This window comes from Temnothorax americanus, unplaced genomic scaffold, assembly GCF_048541705.1.
Source record: "Temnothorax americanus isolate GAGA-0224 unplaced genomic scaffold, ASM4854170v1 Scaffold231, whole genome shotgun sequence".
Lineage (NCBI taxonomy): Eukaryota > Metazoa > Arthropoda > Insecta > Hymenoptera > Formicidae > Temnothorax > Temnothorax americanus.
This window is the reverse complement of record NW_027509373.1, coordinates 1-18,569: the sequence shown is the minus strand read 5'-3', so window position 1 is coordinate 18,569 and position 18,569 is coordinate 1. Positions and strand designations below refer to the sequence as shown.

At 33.6% G+C, this 18,569-nt stretch overlaps 3 protein-coding genes across 12 annotated transcripts; 2 read left to right on the top strand and 1 right to left on the bottom strand.

Annotated features, from left to right (window-relative positions):
• Positions 1-2,146: 2,146 nt before the first annotated feature.
• On the top strand, positions 2,147-4,922 carry LOC143898516 (uncharacterized). The gene is made up of 5 exons (XM_077408066.1): positions 2,147-2,574; positions 2,895-3,069; positions 3,242-3,486; positions 3,585-3,653; positions 3,735-4,922. The coding sequence occupies exons 1-5, from the start codon at positions 2,319-2,321 to the stop codon at positions 4,082-4,084; spliced, it is 1,095 nt and encodes a 364-aa protein (XP_077264192.1). The 5' UTR covers positions 2,147-2,318; the 3' UTR covers positions 4,085-4,922.
• A 2,435-nt stretch (positions 4,923-7,357) lies between these two features.
• Positions 7,358-12,436, top strand: LOC143898518 (dedicator of cytokinesis protein 5-like). The gene is made up of 6 exons (XM_077408078.1): positions 7,358-7,565; positions 8,828-8,903; positions 9,156-9,371; positions 9,466-9,790; positions 9,963-10,311; positions 11,250-12,436. The coding sequence occupies exons 1-4, from the start codon at positions 7,495-7,497 to the stop codon at positions 9,604-9,606; spliced, it is 504 nt and encodes a 167-aa protein (XP_077264204.1). The 5' UTR covers positions 7,358-7,494; the 3' UTR covers positions 9,607-9,790; positions 9,963-10,311; positions 11,250-12,436.
• On the bottom strand, positions 11,751-18,438 carry LOC143898517 (uncharacterized). 10 transcript variants are annotated; one of them, XM_077408071.1, is made up of 11 exons: positions 18,280-18,438; positions 18,064-18,210; positions 17,732-17,976; positions 17,543-17,638; positions 16,876-17,359; positions 16,665-16,791; positions 13,475-14,738; positions 13,173-13,236; positions 12,888-13,075; positions 12,438-12,624; positions 11,751-12,211 (listed from the first exon to the last, which is right to left on the bottom strand). In XM_077408071.1, exons 1-5 carry the CDS (start codon positions 18,333-18,335, stop codon positions 17,076-17,078), a joined length of 828 nt encoding a protein of 275 aa, XP_077264197.1. In that variant the 5' UTR covers positions 18,336-18,438; the 3' UTR covers positions 11,751-12,211; positions 12,438-12,624; positions 12,888-13,075; positions 13,173-13,236; positions 13,475-14,738; positions 16,665-16,791; positions 16,876-17,075. The 10 variants fall into 10 exon arrangements, with proteins under 10 accessions (XP_077264197.1, XP_077264199.1, XP_077264201.1 ...); XM_077408073.1 differs by having other exon boundaries at positions 17,011-17,359; XM_077408075.1 differs by lacking the exon at positions 16,665-16,791 and having other exon boundaries at positions 13,475-14,269; positions 14,610-14,738; positions 17,011-17,359.
• Between the last annotated feature and the right edge of the window lie 131 nt (positions 18,439-18,569).

Genomic DNA, 18,569 nt, shown 5'->3' with positions numbered 1-18,569 from the left:
TTTCTTGATTAAATTAATAAATTAAAATTTAAGAAATTAATAATAAAATAAAAATTAATTTTATAAACTGAAATTAAAAATATTAGATATTAATTAAAATTTAAATAAAAATAAAAATTATAATCAATAATTTTATAAACTACTAACTGGTTACCCGGGCTTCGCCCGGAAGTCGTTTTTCTTCAAACGACTTTATTTGTGTTTCAATATCCTTAATCGAAAAAAATTCCTTTATCAGTTCGGATACCGATTCCCAAAAAAATCGGTAACGAAAAACTATACACTCTATATAACACTCCTCGGAAAATTCTACCCCTATTTATACTTTTGGTAAAAATTCGGTCGAATAGTTTAAGAGTGTATAAAGAACAGACATACATACAGACATTCTATTTTATATATATATAGATAAATTAAAAATATTTTCGTAACATTCTTTGCAGTGTGTGTGGAGATGGGTATAATATCGGTATTGTTAAATTGATTAGCAATTTAATTATGTGATTGTACGTTTCAGTTTCAGACTGCCTTTCAAGATTGAAAGTACGGCGCGTGTAGTTGACGAAGCAAAAGAATATACTTTTAAAATTCACACAAAAAATTGTTACTATATATACATATAGGTGAACAAAGTTCAAGTTGACCGTATTTGGTAGTTTAACTTGATGAAAATATTAATTTTATGAAATTACCAGAGAAATTATATAAAAGTTTATTTGAAATTTTAATTGATATACAAACAAAACTTTCCTACACGGTATAAATAATAAATATAATTAATTGAATAAGTTTATTAAAGGAGCATCGCATGAAGCGGACCAGGAGGAGGGGACGAAGGGAAGACACTAGAAGGGTGGGGGGGGGGTAATAGTAGTGGTGTAAGGTCGCTCAAAGGTCAGGTTTCGAATAGAATTAAAATATGTAAAGGGTTGGGCACGTCCCTGTAAAACGCCATGTAAAAGGTATCAGATAATGACTGAATGTGTATAATTATAATTGTAAAAGTTTTTGGGAACGTTTTCCTGAAAAAAAAACGCCTTTCCAACCGCGGGAGGGGAGAGAAATAAAGATTGAATTGAATTGAAATTGAATATTATAAAGAAGCATCGCGAATTAAAATATATATCCTTTATTTGTTCTTAAAAGAAATTTCTTATGTCATTTATGATTAAAAACATATAATTAATGCACGATTATTATTAACACCGAGATTAACACTGAATCTATTGCGTCAAAAAGTTGCAACTATATACATATACTATTCAGAATTTGTAAATTATTTTTTAATTATATATTCGAAATTAAAGATTTTTTTTAAATAACCGCAATATTAATCAGATGGCAAAGTTAATTAAAAATAACGGATATTAAAAATAAAAATGATGGAATTTTTACATCCGTATCTTACACAATTCGAGATCGATTTTATCAATGATACTTTTGACATCCGGCCGCTATATGGCTCCGACATTTTGAATTTATCAACTGAATTTAACATCAGATTAATATTTAGCAACCTGAAAAACTCTTAAGTTTGAATAACAAAAAAAATTTCATAGTTTCTTAATTAATGGTCTATGTAAGTCGCAACTTTGATGCAATAGACTCTATGTTAATCATCAATATCTTTTTAACTACAATTGACATAACAAATTTCTTTTAAAGGCTGAAAGTCTTAACAAAATTTTGATTACAATAATATAACTTCTCTAACACGTCATGCGGAGTTCTCGGCTTAGAGATCAGTGCGCTCTGATTCTATAACTATTAACAACAATTCGTTATCATTATATTGTCGTTGCGCAACTTTTTTATCATATATTATATCTGCACAACGATAATATAACAATGATAACAAAACTGTATAGTGATAAGAGTTACAGAAATAAACGACGCGACTTATCGACTATTAGCAACTTTGTCCGAAAATGACCCGCTTTATCTTAAGAACGTAGTTACTGCATTGGCCGCTACACGGTATGGCGCTGAAACCAGTGAGAAATGCTGGTCTCGTCTCAACCCGGACCTTTGGCTATCTGTCTATTAATCTGTGCTTGTGCGGTATACGGACTCGCAGCTAAGCAACCCGACAGAGGTCGGTAGTGTACTCCTGTCGACCCTTAAGGCTCGTCTACACGACAAGGCGTAAGACGGCGTAAGGGCGCAGGCGCAGGCGCAAGAAGTTTGTTCTTGATCGTAGCGGCGCGGCGCAACGGCGCAGGAGAAATAAATTATTTTTATTTCCAACGCCTGCGCCCACGTTACGCCGACTGTTTTGAACGGCTTGGGTCGCTCACGTGCTCACGTATCATCGCCGGATGGCCGATGCTATCCGTGAAGAAACTTTTGTGCCAGAAGAAGAAGTATCATCGGAAGAAAGTTATAATGAGGAAGAAAGTAATGAAATAGGGAATAACGTTTCGGAAGAACGTGAGATATATATCCGTACGTTCATTCACTTTGTGTGCCCCAATACACATCTGTACGTAAAAAGAAGCAAGGGCTACAGCAAGTGCCAAGATAAATCCCTCACTTGGGCAAGTATAGGGGCAGCGATGACCCCAGCACTCACTGGTAAGTAAATGTGTATCATATTTATAGGTTAGGAACTTGTTGCTAATAAAAAAAATTATATTCTAATTATAATAAAATAACAATTTATTAATTAAAAAATATATAAATATATAAAAAAGATACAAAATTAAAATAAATATGAAAAATAATATATTTTTAAAAATTACTTTATTTTTATATTTAAAGTATTAGTAAAATATTTAATTTTAAAAATATAAAATTAATTTTTTTATTAAAATAATATATAAAAAAATTATTTTAATGTAAATAAGTTATAAAAAATTAAACAATTATATGGTCTGACTTCATTCTGTTTTCAGGTTTGCAAGCAGAAAAACTTTTCCATCGTCTCCGTGAAAAGTTTGGAAAGGAAAGAAAAAAAGTCACAATGTCAATGCCACGATCAGGAGCTGGGGCTGACACGTCTACCTACCAGTCTACTTGGATATTTTACAATGACCTTCTATTCCTTGCGGATCATATTATAGCCCGACAGTATGTATTATTCATGTTAACTGGGGCCCTATTCTCGAATCGTTTTTATGACTCGCATGCGAAATTCAATGCTTTTCAAATAGAAAGTCGCATACGAAAATCATTAGGGCAGACTCGAGAATACGGTCCCTGAATCTAATCAGAAGTTAAAGGGTAATATGTTTTTTCACAGAACAACTTCAAATTTTCAACGGCCTGCTGTTCGACCTGAGTTCTCAGCTGTTCGATCTTCGTCACCTGCTGTTCGACCCGAGTTCTCAGCTGTTCGATCTTCGTCACCTGCTGTTCGACCTGAGTTCTCAGCTGTTCGATCTTCGTCATCTGCTGTTCGACCCGAGTTCTCAGCTGTTCGATCTTTGTCACCTGCTGTTCGACCCGAGTTCTCAGCTGTTCGATCTCCGTCATCTGCTGTTCAAGGTAGGCAATAATCCCCTGTTTTCAGCTTGTTTAAAATATCGGCTGTATTATTCGCAAATCAGCTAAATTCTCCTCTTTGCATTTTCTTTGTTTCTTAGGCAAACAATCTACACTTTCGCCTATATGGAATTCAGACCTTATTTGCTTGTCCTCATCTCCTTCATCTAGTAAGTCTTTCAAAAATTGTTTTCAACTAAATATTATTTTTGATTCAACATAATGATATTTTATTATTTATTATTGCATAGGTTTGGACTCAGACATCACTAATACAAGTGGAACCAACATATCCAATGAAACAGAAGGAAAGGAATATGCAATTCAGAAAGCATCAGAAGGTACCGCCTCAGTAACAAGTCTGAAAACCATGGCGGCCTCTATTCAGCCAGCCAAAACAGTGCCTCCAAATGATCCTGTGAAGAAGAGGAAGCGGGATTCTGAGAAAACAAATGACGTACTTTCTCAGTCATCAAAAGATGTTTCATTTCTGGCTGCATCTCTGAGTGCAGCCCTTGAAAGGTTTGGACCATCACAGCCAGTACAGCCAGCACCCCATCCTGGTGGCCCTAATATGTCATCAGATATAGAAGCAATGTAGAACCTCATGCGCCCTTTTCCTGGAAGGATGCACCAAGTGCTGCCAGATGAGCAACGAATTTTTAATTACCGTTTATCTCGAGCACGGCGTGTATCGGAAAATGCTTTTGGCATACTGACAATGCGGTGGCAGATTTTGAATTCACCTCTAGTGTGTTCTGTGGAAAAAGCCGAAGACATTATCAAAGCCTTGGTTTGTCTGCACAATATGTTAATGGATAATAAAGATGATGGTTACATAAATCCTGGACAACTAGAGTTGGAACTACAAAATGGCAACATACAGGCAGGAGCTTGGACAACTGCTCAAGTAACTGAAAATTACTTTCAGAGACTTGGCAGAGTAGGAGCCAATAGGGCAGCTTCAATAGTAAGTGGTATGAGAGAATACCTTGCTAAATACTTAGCTTCAGACATAGGCACTGCTCAGGCACCTTGGCAATTTGAGCGGGCATTTCGAGGTACTCGTTTGAATTTACCGCAATGAATTCAAGGTTTTGGTAACTCCTTTACTATTGAAGCTGCTCTATTAATAATTTCAATTGCTGTAACGTATCGAAATAAACTGAACACTTGTTCCTACGGTAATTTTTTTAATTTTTTTAAATTTGCTTATATTTGAAAAATTAAAAAAAAAACAATTTTTACGTTTAATTTATCATTAGAAATTATTAACGAGTAAACAGATGGATATTTATAAGCTGTGTGTCAATTAGTAAGATGAAGCGAATAACGGGGAAAACCGCGAGACTGCGCCGCATGTTCAAAACTCTGCCTGATTTTTGTACAAAATGTTAATAAAGAAGATAAAAAAATAATTAAAATTTCTTAAATTATAATTATAATTGTGTTTTTATTTATTTTGAATTACTGTATTAATACATATTATACCTTTAGAACATATTATAACATTTTACCTTTAATATTATAACATATTATAACATTTTACACTCCTTAATATATTTAAACTTAAAACTGAATCTTCAATTAATATAAAAGAACATACTTTGGTATTTATCACAGCTGATAAAATTAAAAAACCAGTCTTTTTTGTGCAACAAAACAAATTAAAATAAAGCCTCAAATAACATAAAAGTAAACATTTTGGTATTGATACCAAATAAAATATTACTATAGAACGACTAAACCAAAAAAATCAAATTTACGCATACATTTTAATCTTAACTTAGCGATTTCAAATTAAATTGAGTACTTGGCTATCACAGCTGCATTGAACCAACGCTCATACATTTAAGTATCAACACGAGTTTCAGAGTCATAGTCCCCTGAATGTTTTTTAGTGTAGTCTTTCACAACTGCCACCATGTCCATGACACATGACAGCCGTTCTTCCTCAGATACTTTATTAAGTGCAACGGCTATAAAACCTAACATGAGGTACTTCTTTAGGGGAAACGCTTCATCACCCACAAAGAAGTATGGAAAAGAGATGTCAGTTCCAGGAAGAGGTTTGTCCAGTGGTAGGTCAACTTCGCCATGATTCAAAGCTTGTCCAAAGTCAGAGTTGGACCAAACTCCATTATCACTTATGGATCCTAAAACATAATGCACAGATACAATTGCAACCAGATCCTTTAAATTTGACATTTTAAGTAGTGCTAATAGTAGTAAGCACACTTACCATACTGTCCAACATCTACCCAAGTAAATTTGTAATGGGCATCTACTGCAGCCAAAAGAACAACGCTGAAAAATCCCTTATAATTGTAGAATTCACTGCCTGACATAGGTGGTGCTTTAATGCGCATATGTCTGCCGTCAATAGCACCTATACAATTAGGAAGTTGCCACAGATCAAAAAATTGAGCAGCAATTCTTTTAAAATCGTTCCTGGTCAGCTGAGGCAGGTAAATAGGGTGCAGCTTCTCCCATATTGCCTTGCACGTCTCTTCAATGACCCGATGTACTGTGCTTTTACCAACACGGAACTTATTATGCAAGCTTTGGACTGTTCCACCTTGAGCAAGAAACCTAAAAAGAAAATTGCGCAATATATAAACATATAAAAGCACAACAATAAAATAATTTCGTACATACGATGTTACAAACAATGACTATAAAGATAATTTTTGATAAGCTGTGCTCACATCAATGTCATTCCTAGCCTCAGTTTTGATGGTAGAGGCTCTCTCATCACAGTTGTCTGCCTTTCAAGCAATGGACATACGATGTTATGTAGAAATTCAAATTGTTCCGGCCACATTCGAAGGTTAGCAAAAAATTCTTCATGATCTGCCAACTGGGTTTCTGATACAAGGTTGTGGTAGAATCCTTGCTGTTCTCTTTGTCGATTTACTGGTCGAATCCACCATCTCCTATGCCCCCTGCCACGATATCTCTGAATATTGTGTAGCAGAAGTTGATGATGATGAAGCACAATATATATTCCCACGCACGCGATGAGAAAAAACCTTTCCTCATCAGGTTCCATTTAGAAGACCATCCACGTGTATACTTCTCCCTGTTCGGATTATTTTGAATTAGGTTTGAATTACGTTATAACAAATATATATATATATATATATATATATATATATATATATTTATTTATTTATTTGTTATAACGTAATTCACATATATATATATTTATGTTTATAACACAACAGCACTGCTAGCAGATTAAAAACTCACAGCAATTATTCACCACCTAGTTGTATCACGACTGCACGTTTAAACGTTTCTACGCGTCTTGCGCTTGCGGCACTTGTTTCACGCCTGCGTTGCGTGTTCCTGTGTAGACGAGCATGGCGCAGACATCTTGCGCCTACGCTTGAGTTTGTGCCTGCGCCCTTGCGCCGCGCTTTTATGCCTTGTCGTGTAGACGAGCCTTTAAGGGTCGACAGGAGTCACCTCATAGAAGTTAGCCGGACAATTTCGACTTACGACATTTTTTTTTTTACGAATCGATTGTTAGTTGTTTGTTATTGATTGTTAGACTAATTAGAACGTTTGTTAGTTAATAGTTTTTACGTAATCACAAAAATAATTTTTAGTGTTAATTTAGCCGGTAAATATAGAATTCTTTACAATTTTCGATTCAAACCGTGGTCAATCGATGCGGAATCGTTTGTTAGTTCCGAATATACTAAGTAAAACGTTTGTTAGATCACGGTTTCGCTAAAAAAAGCGAAAAACTGTATATCGTTTAGCTGCCGGAGAGTGGGGGTGAGACGTAGAATATGTGGTGGTTTCGGAACGCATTACGTTATAGTTTATCAACACGGGAAACGTGCTTAACCTATTTTCAATTTATTTGTCAGATTAGCATAGCATTGTACTACGACGCAGTTTACGAATATTCCGAACCGAGAATATTACGAACAGAAACCTCAACGGAGTAAAGTGAATAATACCGTATACCATAGAGAAGACAGTAAACGAAGTAAATATATGCAGAGAAGTCGCGGACGGCTTGCGTATATATTTCGATTTCGCATATTACCTCATCTCCTGTTATATAGGTAAGAAAAAGAGCAATATATTTTTCTGTAAAATCTTCCTTGCTAAGCAACGAACAATTAATGAGTAAAATTAAGGCTAGTATACATAGTCGGTTCTTATTTCAAGACAATGGCTTAAGGTTGATAATATATACGACTCTGTTATATCTAACAATCAAGTGATTAGTTTATAATATCTCTCTCTCTTAAGATTACTCCAGCCGGCCTTAAATATAAAAGATTTGACAATAAAATACTACCCTACAACTTTATTAAGTGTTCCATTAAGATCTGCTGTGAGAAATTGATCAATCACAATCGAATGTGAGGAAAATAATTAACTATGATTGATTAATTTCTTAGGACTTAAGGATTACTACATATATCTTAAGGATTACTAATTATATATCTTCAGCTTATTTTCTTAATTGTTGCAATTTGAAGTGTTATCGAATTAGAAGATTGCAAAGAAATTAATTAAATTAGGGACATCGCGGTGCGGTGTAGTACAGGAGGTGAGATTTATTGCTAAAAGAAAATCATTTAAATCCTTTTTTATTTTTGAAATAGCAAGTAGACTGTTCATGACGTTCAGATATTCTATCAAATCCATTATTGAAATTAATTAATCTGCAATCATCTGACGACGATGAAATTCTATCGTTTCTCTTCGAAATTTTCTCGTTTTTTTCGTCTCGCATATAATTTATTATATTTCATGTCGTGGCTTTCAATCATTGACGTTAACGTTAATCGAGGACGTGCCGGACGTACGATACGTCTACCTCCTGGCCGATTTTCGGGCGAGCCAAGTTATCCTAGCATACATGCAACGTATAACTTGTACTTTTATTCATCGATTCTTCGGGTCTCTGTCTAACATTCTCGTCCTTGGAGAATCACGTGGTGTTAGAAGCTCGTCACCGCAGGTGCGGAACGCGTAATCGAATATTTACGAAATCAGACAAAGACATTCCATGCCTGCGAAGACAGGCCGTTGATCACGCTTCGATCACGCGTTTCACGCGCGGAAACCGTTCTTCGGTCGCGGCCAGGAATTTAGTGAGCCTTCAGAAGCCACGAGAGTGACACGTCGAGCGCGATAATCCGAAACTGTAAAATAAAGTGCTCCTATCTACCAACGACGATTCAGTTGATTGAATTTCCTCTCCCGTTTGCGGACTGACTCCGACCGGGAGATTATTGCGCCCCGACGCGTACAGTGCGGACCGGCAAAATTACGAACAACATATAAACATTCACGTGGACTGTTTTGCTTCCAGGATGGAGAGCAGATTCGGCGATAGGCGGCATTCAAGTGAGGTGAAGGACAAGCAAGATCTACCAAATAAAAATAAGGTAAGCTAGCAATTAATTTTTAGTTAATATATATTACAGATATATATAAGCTATAAAGCGTTTGTGCCAGATACATTTTTCAACAACTAAGAACTATTCCTGCTGTTTGCATTTTATTTACTTTTCATATTTAAATTAAAATTATACAAGGATTGTATAATTTAAATTTATGTTAAAAACTAATCTTTTTCTGAAAACAAATATTATACAAATATATCACTGACTTTTTCTTTATTTTTATCTGTGTTTTAGGTTGAATTAAACATGGAGAAAAAGCCAAGTTTAGGATCGCTAACATTAAGCATTACGGATAGTTTTTTGATAGCGACCAATATTTGCTCAACTAAATTAACCCAGAATGTAGACTTATTAGATTTACTTAATTGGGCATCGCACAATACGGACTTAAAAGAATCTTTAGCTGCTTCAATGAAAGTTGACGGGGAGGAAATAGTGAAGTTTCTGCAGGTAAAATAAATCTGATTTAACGAAAATTAAGATTACGTACATAATAAAAAATGTTTTTATAAGGGAAAATTATATTGAAATTATTACGTTCCAGGATGTTTTGGATGCTTTATTTATTATCTTAATGAGTAATATTCAGACAGTGATGTCTACGATGACATGGTCTTTGAGTGCCTTTTATATATTATCGGATTCGTATCCGATAGAAAGTACCAGTACTTCCAACCAGTATTAGATTTATATATTTCTGAGAGCTTCTCTGCAACTCTTGCATATAAGACATTAATTCCGGTATTACACAAGCGTATAGATAACGTCAACAACGGCGATGGACAGGAACGAGATTTATTGCTTAAGACAATGAAAAGTCTCCAATACTGCATGAGATTTATTGTCGAATCTCGTCTTTTATTTACTGAGTACGTTTTATTTATCATTACAATTCTTTTCTCACACGTTATATAATCGTTAATAAAACGTTTTATAAAATTGTCTAAATACGACAATATAATAAATATGGCTGTGAATATCTACTCAAAAAAAAAGAAGTATGCATGATTTTTAATGGACATTCGTAATTTATTTTTAAAGGTTAAATCAGGATGAAGAAGAGTTTTCACAAACCTTGACTGATCTATTACGGTCTATCGTTAATCTCATGAGTCATGAAACAGATGGTACTCTGTTGGTTCAAGACGCCTGTCTCAAGTACCTACCAACGACGATACCTCATTTATTAAGAGTTTATAGCGGCAAGCAATTAAGCACAATTTTAACAGATTTACTCGTGACTCTACCAACGGGTAGATTAACTAAACAAAAAATGATGACGGTAAATGACATCGTCCACAATCCGCTTTTTTTAAATGTGGACTGTAGAACGATTTTATTGCCAAGAATTACTATACTTGTGAGAGACTTACTGGAGTCCAAGGAGGAGGTAAGACGTTAGTATAAAGTATGCTATTTTCTAATGCTATTTCCTAACTTACAGTTTAAACGAAATGGTATGTTTATTACTTATCCATATCTCACAACAAATAATATCAGTTCATACATTTATTCTCACAATACTTTATGATGAATCCTAATTACATCTGCATATAACTGCATATCAAATTTGATCATATTCATAAATTTTTACTTACATTTAATATCGTTCAGTGCGTCGTACGATATCATTGTTCGTGCTTTCCGTGCAGCCTGTGATCTTTCTGCCACGCATCTTTCTATGAATTATCTCTCTTAAACTTCTCTTTTTACAGAGGATGTCTCTTTATTTTTATTTCTTAAATTGTGATAGCTACATTTTTTATTAAATTCTGCTAGCTGATTTTTTAATTTTACATTATAAGAAGAAATAGTTGTACATGTTATAAATTGTGATCTCAGAATATTCAATAATAATAAAGATTAGTAGTAGAAAATACAAATGTATTGAAAGACATCCTTTATTTATTCTTGATAAACATATCTGATCGTGTTTATAATAATTGACGAATTAATAACTATAAGACATACAGAGGTAAAGAAATATAAGAAATTTTATATTTTATTACTATAATTTATCACGCGGTGCAATCTTTCGAACATCCCTCATTATTATAGCGACACGCTAATTTTCTTGGAATTTTTGATTGCCGAAAAAAAGATCTCCTGATCTCGGCAGACCAGGCAGCGACCTGGATTTGAAATTACTGTGATTATATAATTGTAATCTACAGTCGCAATAATCCATAGTAGATTTGGTAGAATATTTCTGAATTTCGATATCTTTGGACCATTGAATACTTTTCTAGAAACATTATGTATCCTGTACACATTTTCTCGATAACGAAAAATGTTTAAACGTTTGTAAAAAAATTATCTTCATTCCAGGACACTCGACGAGCTCCGGGTTTTCCCTATCGATGACGACGGTGAATGTCTGCCAAGGATATGCGCCAGAAGATGAACAAGATCTCTTCAACAGAAAATTGAATCGCTCAGCATGCCGAGTATTTTCCGCAAGAAGTAAACTCCCCTTTGTGTCTTATAGCAAGAAATTCTGTGTGAGAAAATCGAGTATCACGTCGGCAAGAGATTCGCGAGTGCAAGCACAAAAAATTGTTGTTAGGCATAAATGTATAATGTTGTTTCAACGAATGTTAACTTATTTTTTTATCGCGCTAGCTCTATGAGTGACGTGTAAATTATTTTGTTTAAATATTAACACGGTTTGAAGAGTTTAGAGATGAGAAAAGACGAATGTTTTTTCACGTTTTGTAAAATTCGGATGTCCATTGTGTCTGCACTCTCGCAGCGTTTGGAATTTTCTCACTTTCTCATGATCCTCTTTAGGTAAAAGAAAAGAAAAAAAGTAAATTCAAAACGCCACGATTAACAGTAATTAATGTTTAATTTCGAAGTCTGTCATTTTACATAGTAATAAACAAACGTCATAGATCATATATCATATCAAATTGTATATCACATATCCGCATATACATATATATATATATAATACACAAGTGTTTTCCTTGTAGAATAATTTACAAAATCAGACTGTCTAGAAATACAGTTGCGTCCTGTTCCTGCTCGGTTCTGTTTTCCGTTATTTTTTTCTTTCTTTTTTTATATAATCACAGCTTATCCTGATACGTAAAAAAAACATTGCTATTGTATTTTCCTTTTTCCGTTCGATAATTAATCGACACAATCAGAGAGTTTCTCTGAGACATTCGTAAACTGCGATATGAGAATTAAGGTTTCTCTGGGATATTCGTAAACTGCGTCGTAGTGAAATGCTGTGCCAGAGATTCTGGAATATTTATCACAGTAGGTTGCGCCGGAAGTATAAGCTGAAATAAATATCAGTGATATATTTGTATATTTGTTTTCAGTGAAAGATTAGTTTTTAACATAAATTACAATCCTTGTATAATTTTAATTTAAATATGAAAAATAAATAAAATGCAAACAGCAGGAATAGTTTTTAGTTGTTGAAAAATGTATCCGGCACAAACGCTTTATAGCTTATATCTGTAATATATATGTATATTAACTAAAATTTAATTACTAGCTTACCTTGTTCTTAATACTCATTAGGTCATAATCCTGCTCTAGAATCCGTTTTAATGTGCTATCTGTAGCAAGATCATCGCCTGGTTTCATACTGGCTCCAGATTGGCTACCACCACCCACTGTGTTCATCGTTACTCGTTTCACCCATGTAATCAGAACTACTCTCTGTATCCTCTTCTATGTTTACGTCCTATAAATTACAAATGTAATTCTTATAAACTTTTCTTACTTTCGCAATCCTCGGTCTGCAATATCATACGGATAAATTAAATCATGCAGTAAATTAAACCTTTCATAGCGCGGCAACGTTAAGAAAATTACGCCCTCACAACACGATAGTCAATCAGCGTTACACATATTTTTCAAGTTATTGCTACTATCTCTTTCTGTTATTAAATTATAAAAGTTCTGAAACGTCCAAAATCAAATTTGTAACTTGAAAATGAAACTTACTTCTGTATAATAATCAGCGTGTTGGCCTGAACTGCCATCTTCGGAAATTCCGGTCGTAGATGATGCAGCTCGACTGCCACCGCTTCTCGCTCTACGACGAGGTTCTTGATGCTCTGTTTCGTTTCGATTAAGCGCTTTGACATCTTATGGCTTCTCTTTTTGCGTTTGTCCCAAGACAGATTCCAACCCTTACACAATGACAAAATATATTTATATTTCTTTAATGTGTACTTTAATATGATTTGTACAAGATTAAGTAGCTTCGCTAATGCTTTTCTAACTTACTTGGAAGTGCATGAAGTATTCCACTGCTTTTCTACCTCTTAATGACATCAATGACATCAAGCATCTGCAAACAATTTTATAGTTAATTTAAACTGCGAGTTTCCGTACGATGACAAAATTACTTATATCTAATTGTACATACAATATAAGTTTATTTCTATATTTCATAAATCTGTAATTTAATGTAATTGTTCAAATACAACTTTAGTAGGTTACCTCTCTACTTTTGCAATCTATATCTCTTTCATATTGCAAGGATACTTTTTACTAAGTTCAGAATTAAATTTGCATTTTACACTTACCTATATTTTTGCACGTGAAATGTAGCCAGGTATTAGGCATAAACACAAATCTGACAAATAAATTAAAAATAGGTTAAGCACGTTTCCCGTGTTGATAAACTATAACGTAATGCGTTCCGAAACCACCACATATTCTACGTCTCACCCCCACTCTCCGGCAGCTAAACGATATACAGTTTTTCGCTTTTTTTTAGCGAAACCGTGATCTAACAAACGTTTTACTTAGTATATTCGGAACTAACAAACGATTCCGCATCGATTGACCACGGTTTGAATCGAAAATTGTAAAGAATTCTATATTTACCGGCTAAATTAACACTAAAAATTATTTTTGTGATTACGTAAAAACTATTAACTAACAAACGTTCTAATTAGTCTAACAATCAATAACAAACGACTAACAATCGATTCGTAAAAAAAAATGTCGTAAGTCGAAATTGTCCGGCTAACTTCTACAGGAGTCACGGCCGAACTCCGAATTGATGTTAGAGACCTCGCGCGGTGACAATACGAAACTTCGTTTCAGTGTCGCCAACGTCGAGAAACTAACTTCTGGTTTTATGTGTGAATACGCAATTACGCACACACACCATTGAACTGCTCACGCGGACGCACGGTAGAAAGACATATGCTAAGACTGCGGCGTTGCCGCGTCTGTGCGGCGTTGCCGCGTGCTCCCCGCTTTAGCAATACCACAGTATAACCATACCCAGTAGCGACACTGAGTGTCGGCACCTTTGATGTAGTTGTCCTCAAGTCACGTGGTACGTCGCCATATTGTCAGATGTACCGGCGCTACAATTGAAATGTACATATATAATTAAAAAATGTATATGAGTATATATAATCAAAAAAGATTTTTTGCGCAATTTTAATTATAATCCAAAGAATTTCTTGAAGTAGAAGAAATGAAAATAATACTTCTGTGTATTTTGTATCATTTTATTTCAAAATTTTTCGTAACTTATTGTGTAAATAGAATTGTAAAATGTATACAAAATATATATAATTATTGAGCTCAAAAGCGAATATAGATCATTGGGCGCAAAAGCTAATATTTTTATTTGTTCTGTCATTGAGTAAAAAATGCATAAAAATATTTAAAAAAATACTTATGTTTATTCCGAATACTTGCGTTAAAATTTCATAATTTTTACTGAAAATTTTAGTAATATATAAATATTAAGATATCCATTTTTTTTAATTAATTGTTCCTCATGGACATCCTTCAGTAGAAAGAATGTGCTCCAAATGTCAATGTCAACTGAAACAATAATTGGAATAAGTGAAAACATGTAATATTCACTATCATTATGTGCTGTTACTGTATAATACTTACATAAAAAATAGTAAAAATGTTAAAAAAAGTAGCAGAAATGTTAAAAGGAGTAGCAGAAATATTAAAAATTTATTTCAGAAAGTAACACATGCATTTTGACATTCACAAAGTTGCCAAACACATTTAGTTTTATAACAATAAAATTATAAACGAACTTCAATAATAAATTTAATTAACGAAAACACATTTACTTTTATAAAAGTAGATATTAAATAATTTGCATTTATAAGGAAAATACAGACATTAAATTCTAATCGTGACGTAAAATTATAGTTTTTCTGTGTCCGGATTGCGATTTGAAACGTTTATTAATAAATTTTAATGTATAAAATAGTCGAACTCGAGCATATAATTTCAATAAATAATTATGCGGAAAATGTTGACACGGATGAATAAATTCAACTTCTTTAAAAATGGTAATGAGGATACGAATTATATGCTTTTGTACAATCAATTCCTCAATTTTAGAAAAAAATAAATTTTCCAACGTTTTAAGATATATTACGAAATCATCGTGCGGCATAGATAAATTTCCGAAAGGATTATCTTCAGTAGAATTGTAAGCCCTAAAGAAACAGTAATATGAAGTTTCATTTAAGTCGATGTACGAGTGTGCATATTGAGAACAAATCTCACACGAATGTTTTTGAAGACATTTACGTATTACGTATCCACAAATATATCGGAACGCATCTTGTTCGTTTACGTCCATCTGACGATAATCATGATCATCCAAAAGTATTGGTGTAATGTCATCTGTCTTAGGTTCAACATCCATATAATTCTTCTCTCTAAAGTTTGTAATAGCTACAAATATATCAGCACTGTCTCTTTCACAATTTCCAGTTTCAGCAGTACAATATTTCATAGAAAAAATTTTTCTGAATGAATAAAAAAACTGAACTGGGGTAGGATTAATAACATTGCCGTTCAATCCTCGAATAGCCGAAAAAAAGTGTTCCAAACAGTCCTGAGTAAAACGGCGTAATAATAGAAATTGCATTTCTGGAAACACATTTTGCAAATGTTCCCACATTTGAAGAAGAGAATTTATATTGTGTTTCATGCATTTGAAAACTTGAACTTTATTAGAAATATTAACACCAGTTTTATTAAATATCGTTATTTTGGATAAATAATCTTCAATTTTTGAAAGAAATTTTAATTGATATTGCGCTCCCCGAAAAGCTTGTTTAAATTGTGATGGATGTTGAACCGAAGATGAATTGAATAGATCAAAGTAATCGTTCATATTTTGGATAAAATCTGCTGTTCTAAGTGCAATTGGAGCAACCGCAGGTTTAAAAGCTCCAGAAATTACCATTTTCCTCAAGCTACTACTCACTGTAAAACTCAAAATTTGTGTAGCCAAATATACTTTCATTTTATCGAAATTTGAAAATTTCATATGCTTATCAGTGAGTTTAGGTGCAAGTCGAAATTGCCTAGTTTGATCTTGTTGAAATAAATCATCAACGCACTTCCAAGATATAGGTTTAGAGTCATACTCAATAATATTGTCATGGAAATTATTCCTGACAGCTTTAATTATATGAGGTGAATCAAAAAGATGTGAGATTCGCTCGTTATTAACAAAAAAAAATGGATTGTTCTCTGTCACACCTAAGTATTTAGCGGTTAATTTAAAATTCCCTCCCATGTCTGAAACAAACGCTACTACTATAAACCCCGCATTTTGCAGTTTTGTAATTGCTTGAGGAATAATGGTTGTTAATTTCCTAGCAGAAAATGAAGAATGAAGAAAGAAGTAAGCCAAAGGTTGTTTCCAATTGTTGCAAATCCCTCTGATCATTAAAACTGCAACATTACATGCTGGAAGATATGATTTACCATCACCCAAGTCTTCAAATCCAATGACTTCATCCTGACTTATATTATAATACAGATTTGCTTTAATTGATGCTTCATCAATGCATAAAATGCAATACTTCTCGAGAGGTGACGAAGAAGCCTGTAACTTTTTTTACAAAACATCGAAAACAAAATCATGCAAACCTGGAGTAATTTTCAAATGTTCAATCATGCGTTGTAAGGTTCTTACACTGGGAAGGATAAATTTTTGTGCAAAAGAATTATAAATTCTGCCTCCCCCAGAAAACAATATATCTAAACAAAACTTTTTAAATGGAAGCGAATATTTTCGTCCTTTGGCTGACTTATATCTACTAAGACGTACTTGAGTTTTTACAAAATTTGCAATCTCTGGTGGTAGAAATTCGTCTGTAGCTTCACAATATTCATTCAAGGACATTTTTGTCTTATTTTTGAAGTTTGTATCTTATTTTTCTGTCGTTCTAATTGTTGTTTTAATTTTCGAATTTCTCGATGTAACGCTTCAATTCTGCCTCTCAAAATTCTTTTGCGCGGGGAATGATTAGAAAATTTTGGCTCTGTTTGACTATATTGATGCAACTGTTGTGGTTCTGTTTGAGCATATTGATCCAAATATTGTAGCTCTGTTTGAGCATACTGATGTGACACTGATTCCACTTGCTCATGTTCATATTGCCCATGATGGTCGTTAACTATAATATTTAAAAATACTACATCACTTATGAAACTTAAAAAATTAATGATTATATTCCATTCATTACAAAGAAAAAACGAATATATAAATTATAATAACCATACATCAATTTTATTTTCTAATTCACAAAAATTTCATGTTACTAGCATTAGTTAATTCTATATTGAACTAAAATTATTACCTAATATTGACTGACATTCAACTTTGTCTGAAAAACCAGTTTCAAATAATTCCAATTGTTGCTTATCATAGTTAGATTTAATGATATCACACTCAACTGAAATATAGTAATTATGTTCACAAAATTTTTGATATTTCCAACCATACACACACACACACACACACACACACAGAGTTCAAAACTGCTTACCTGATATTACTGTATTTTCCTCAGAATCATCACTCAAATTAAATGTTGCGTTGTTTTCACTTGATAATTCAAAAGATTTATCATTTTCCATTTGTTCGGGGATTGCATGTGGTTGAAGTCTGTTTTTCAAATCGTTTAAAAACATCGACGATTTAAAATGATCACCACAAACTTTGTAATTTTTATATAAATTTTCTGGTGACGTGTTAATTTCGCGACCACATTTTTCCAACCACAATTTTGCTCTGAAAGATGTTTTGTATAAAATATTAATGAAAAAACACTTGATATATAATTCAATTAACAAATCCGCTAATGGAAATTATTTTTACCTATCTGGGTCTTTTGGAAAACGAAAAAAACTGGGACCAGATTCACGCCCAGAAATATTTGAACAATTCTTCATGGCACAACTATATCCACCTCTCTTCATTAACTTCATTTTAATGTAGCACGTCACACCCGGAATTTTCTTATCACTAATAAAAAGACACAATTTATTCAAATAAAAAATATGTCATAAAACTGTGGAGGTTGAGGTTACCTACGATGTTCGAGACGCAACTGGGCGCAACCATGTTGTGAGATGTACGGACTCGCACATGCGCACTAAAATTTTATTCCGGGTCGGACGGCTGAGTGTCGCTACTGGGTATGGTTATACTGTGGCAATACGGCCTGAAAAATGCTTTCTGGCCGTCCGTAGCAGAAGACAGTATCGTACCAAGGCCAACAAGCACCCGCTTTAGATAAATTTTTTGTTTTGCTGATGTATTAAGAAAATTTACAATAAACTAGAATGATTTATCAAAATAATTTTATATCAGCGGGGCACACG

Coding starts and splice junctions, on each gene's coding strand:
- LOC143898516 (XM_077408066.1), top strand. CDS start 2,319: ATGGCCGATGCTATCCGTGAAGAAACTTTTGTGCCAGAAGAAGAAGTA. Junction 3,070..3,241: donor GATCATATTATAGCCCGACA/GTATGTATTATT, acceptor GTTTTTTCACAG/AACAACTTCAAATTTTCAAC. Junction 3,487..3,584: donor TCCGTCATCTGCTGTTCAAG/GTAGGCAATAAT, acceptor TTTGTTTCTTAG/GCAAACAATCTACACTTTCG.
- LOC143898518 (XM_077408078.1), top strand. CDS start 7,495: ATGCAGAGAAGTCGCGGACGGCTTGCGTATATATTTCGATTTCGCATA. Junction 7,566..8,827: donor CCTCATCTCCTGTTATATAG/GTAAGAAAAAGA, acceptor TTTTGCTTCCAG/GATGGAGAGCAGATTCGGCG. Junction 9,372..9,465: donor AAATAGTGAAGTTTCTGCAG/GTAAAATAAATC, acceptor ATTACGTTCCAG/GATGTTTTGGATGCTTTATT.
- LOC143898517 (XM_077408067.1), bottom strand. CDS start 18,335: ATGTGCGAGTCCGTACATCTCACAACATGGTTGCGCCCAGTTGCGTCT. Junction 17,639..17,731: donor GGAAAATACAGTAATATCAG/GTAAGCAGTTTT, acceptor ACTATATTTCAG/TTGAGTGTGATATCATTAAA. Junction 17,360..17,542: donor TGAATGTCAGTCAATATTAG/GTAATAATTTTA, acceptor TAAATATTATAG/TTAACGACCATCATGGGCAA.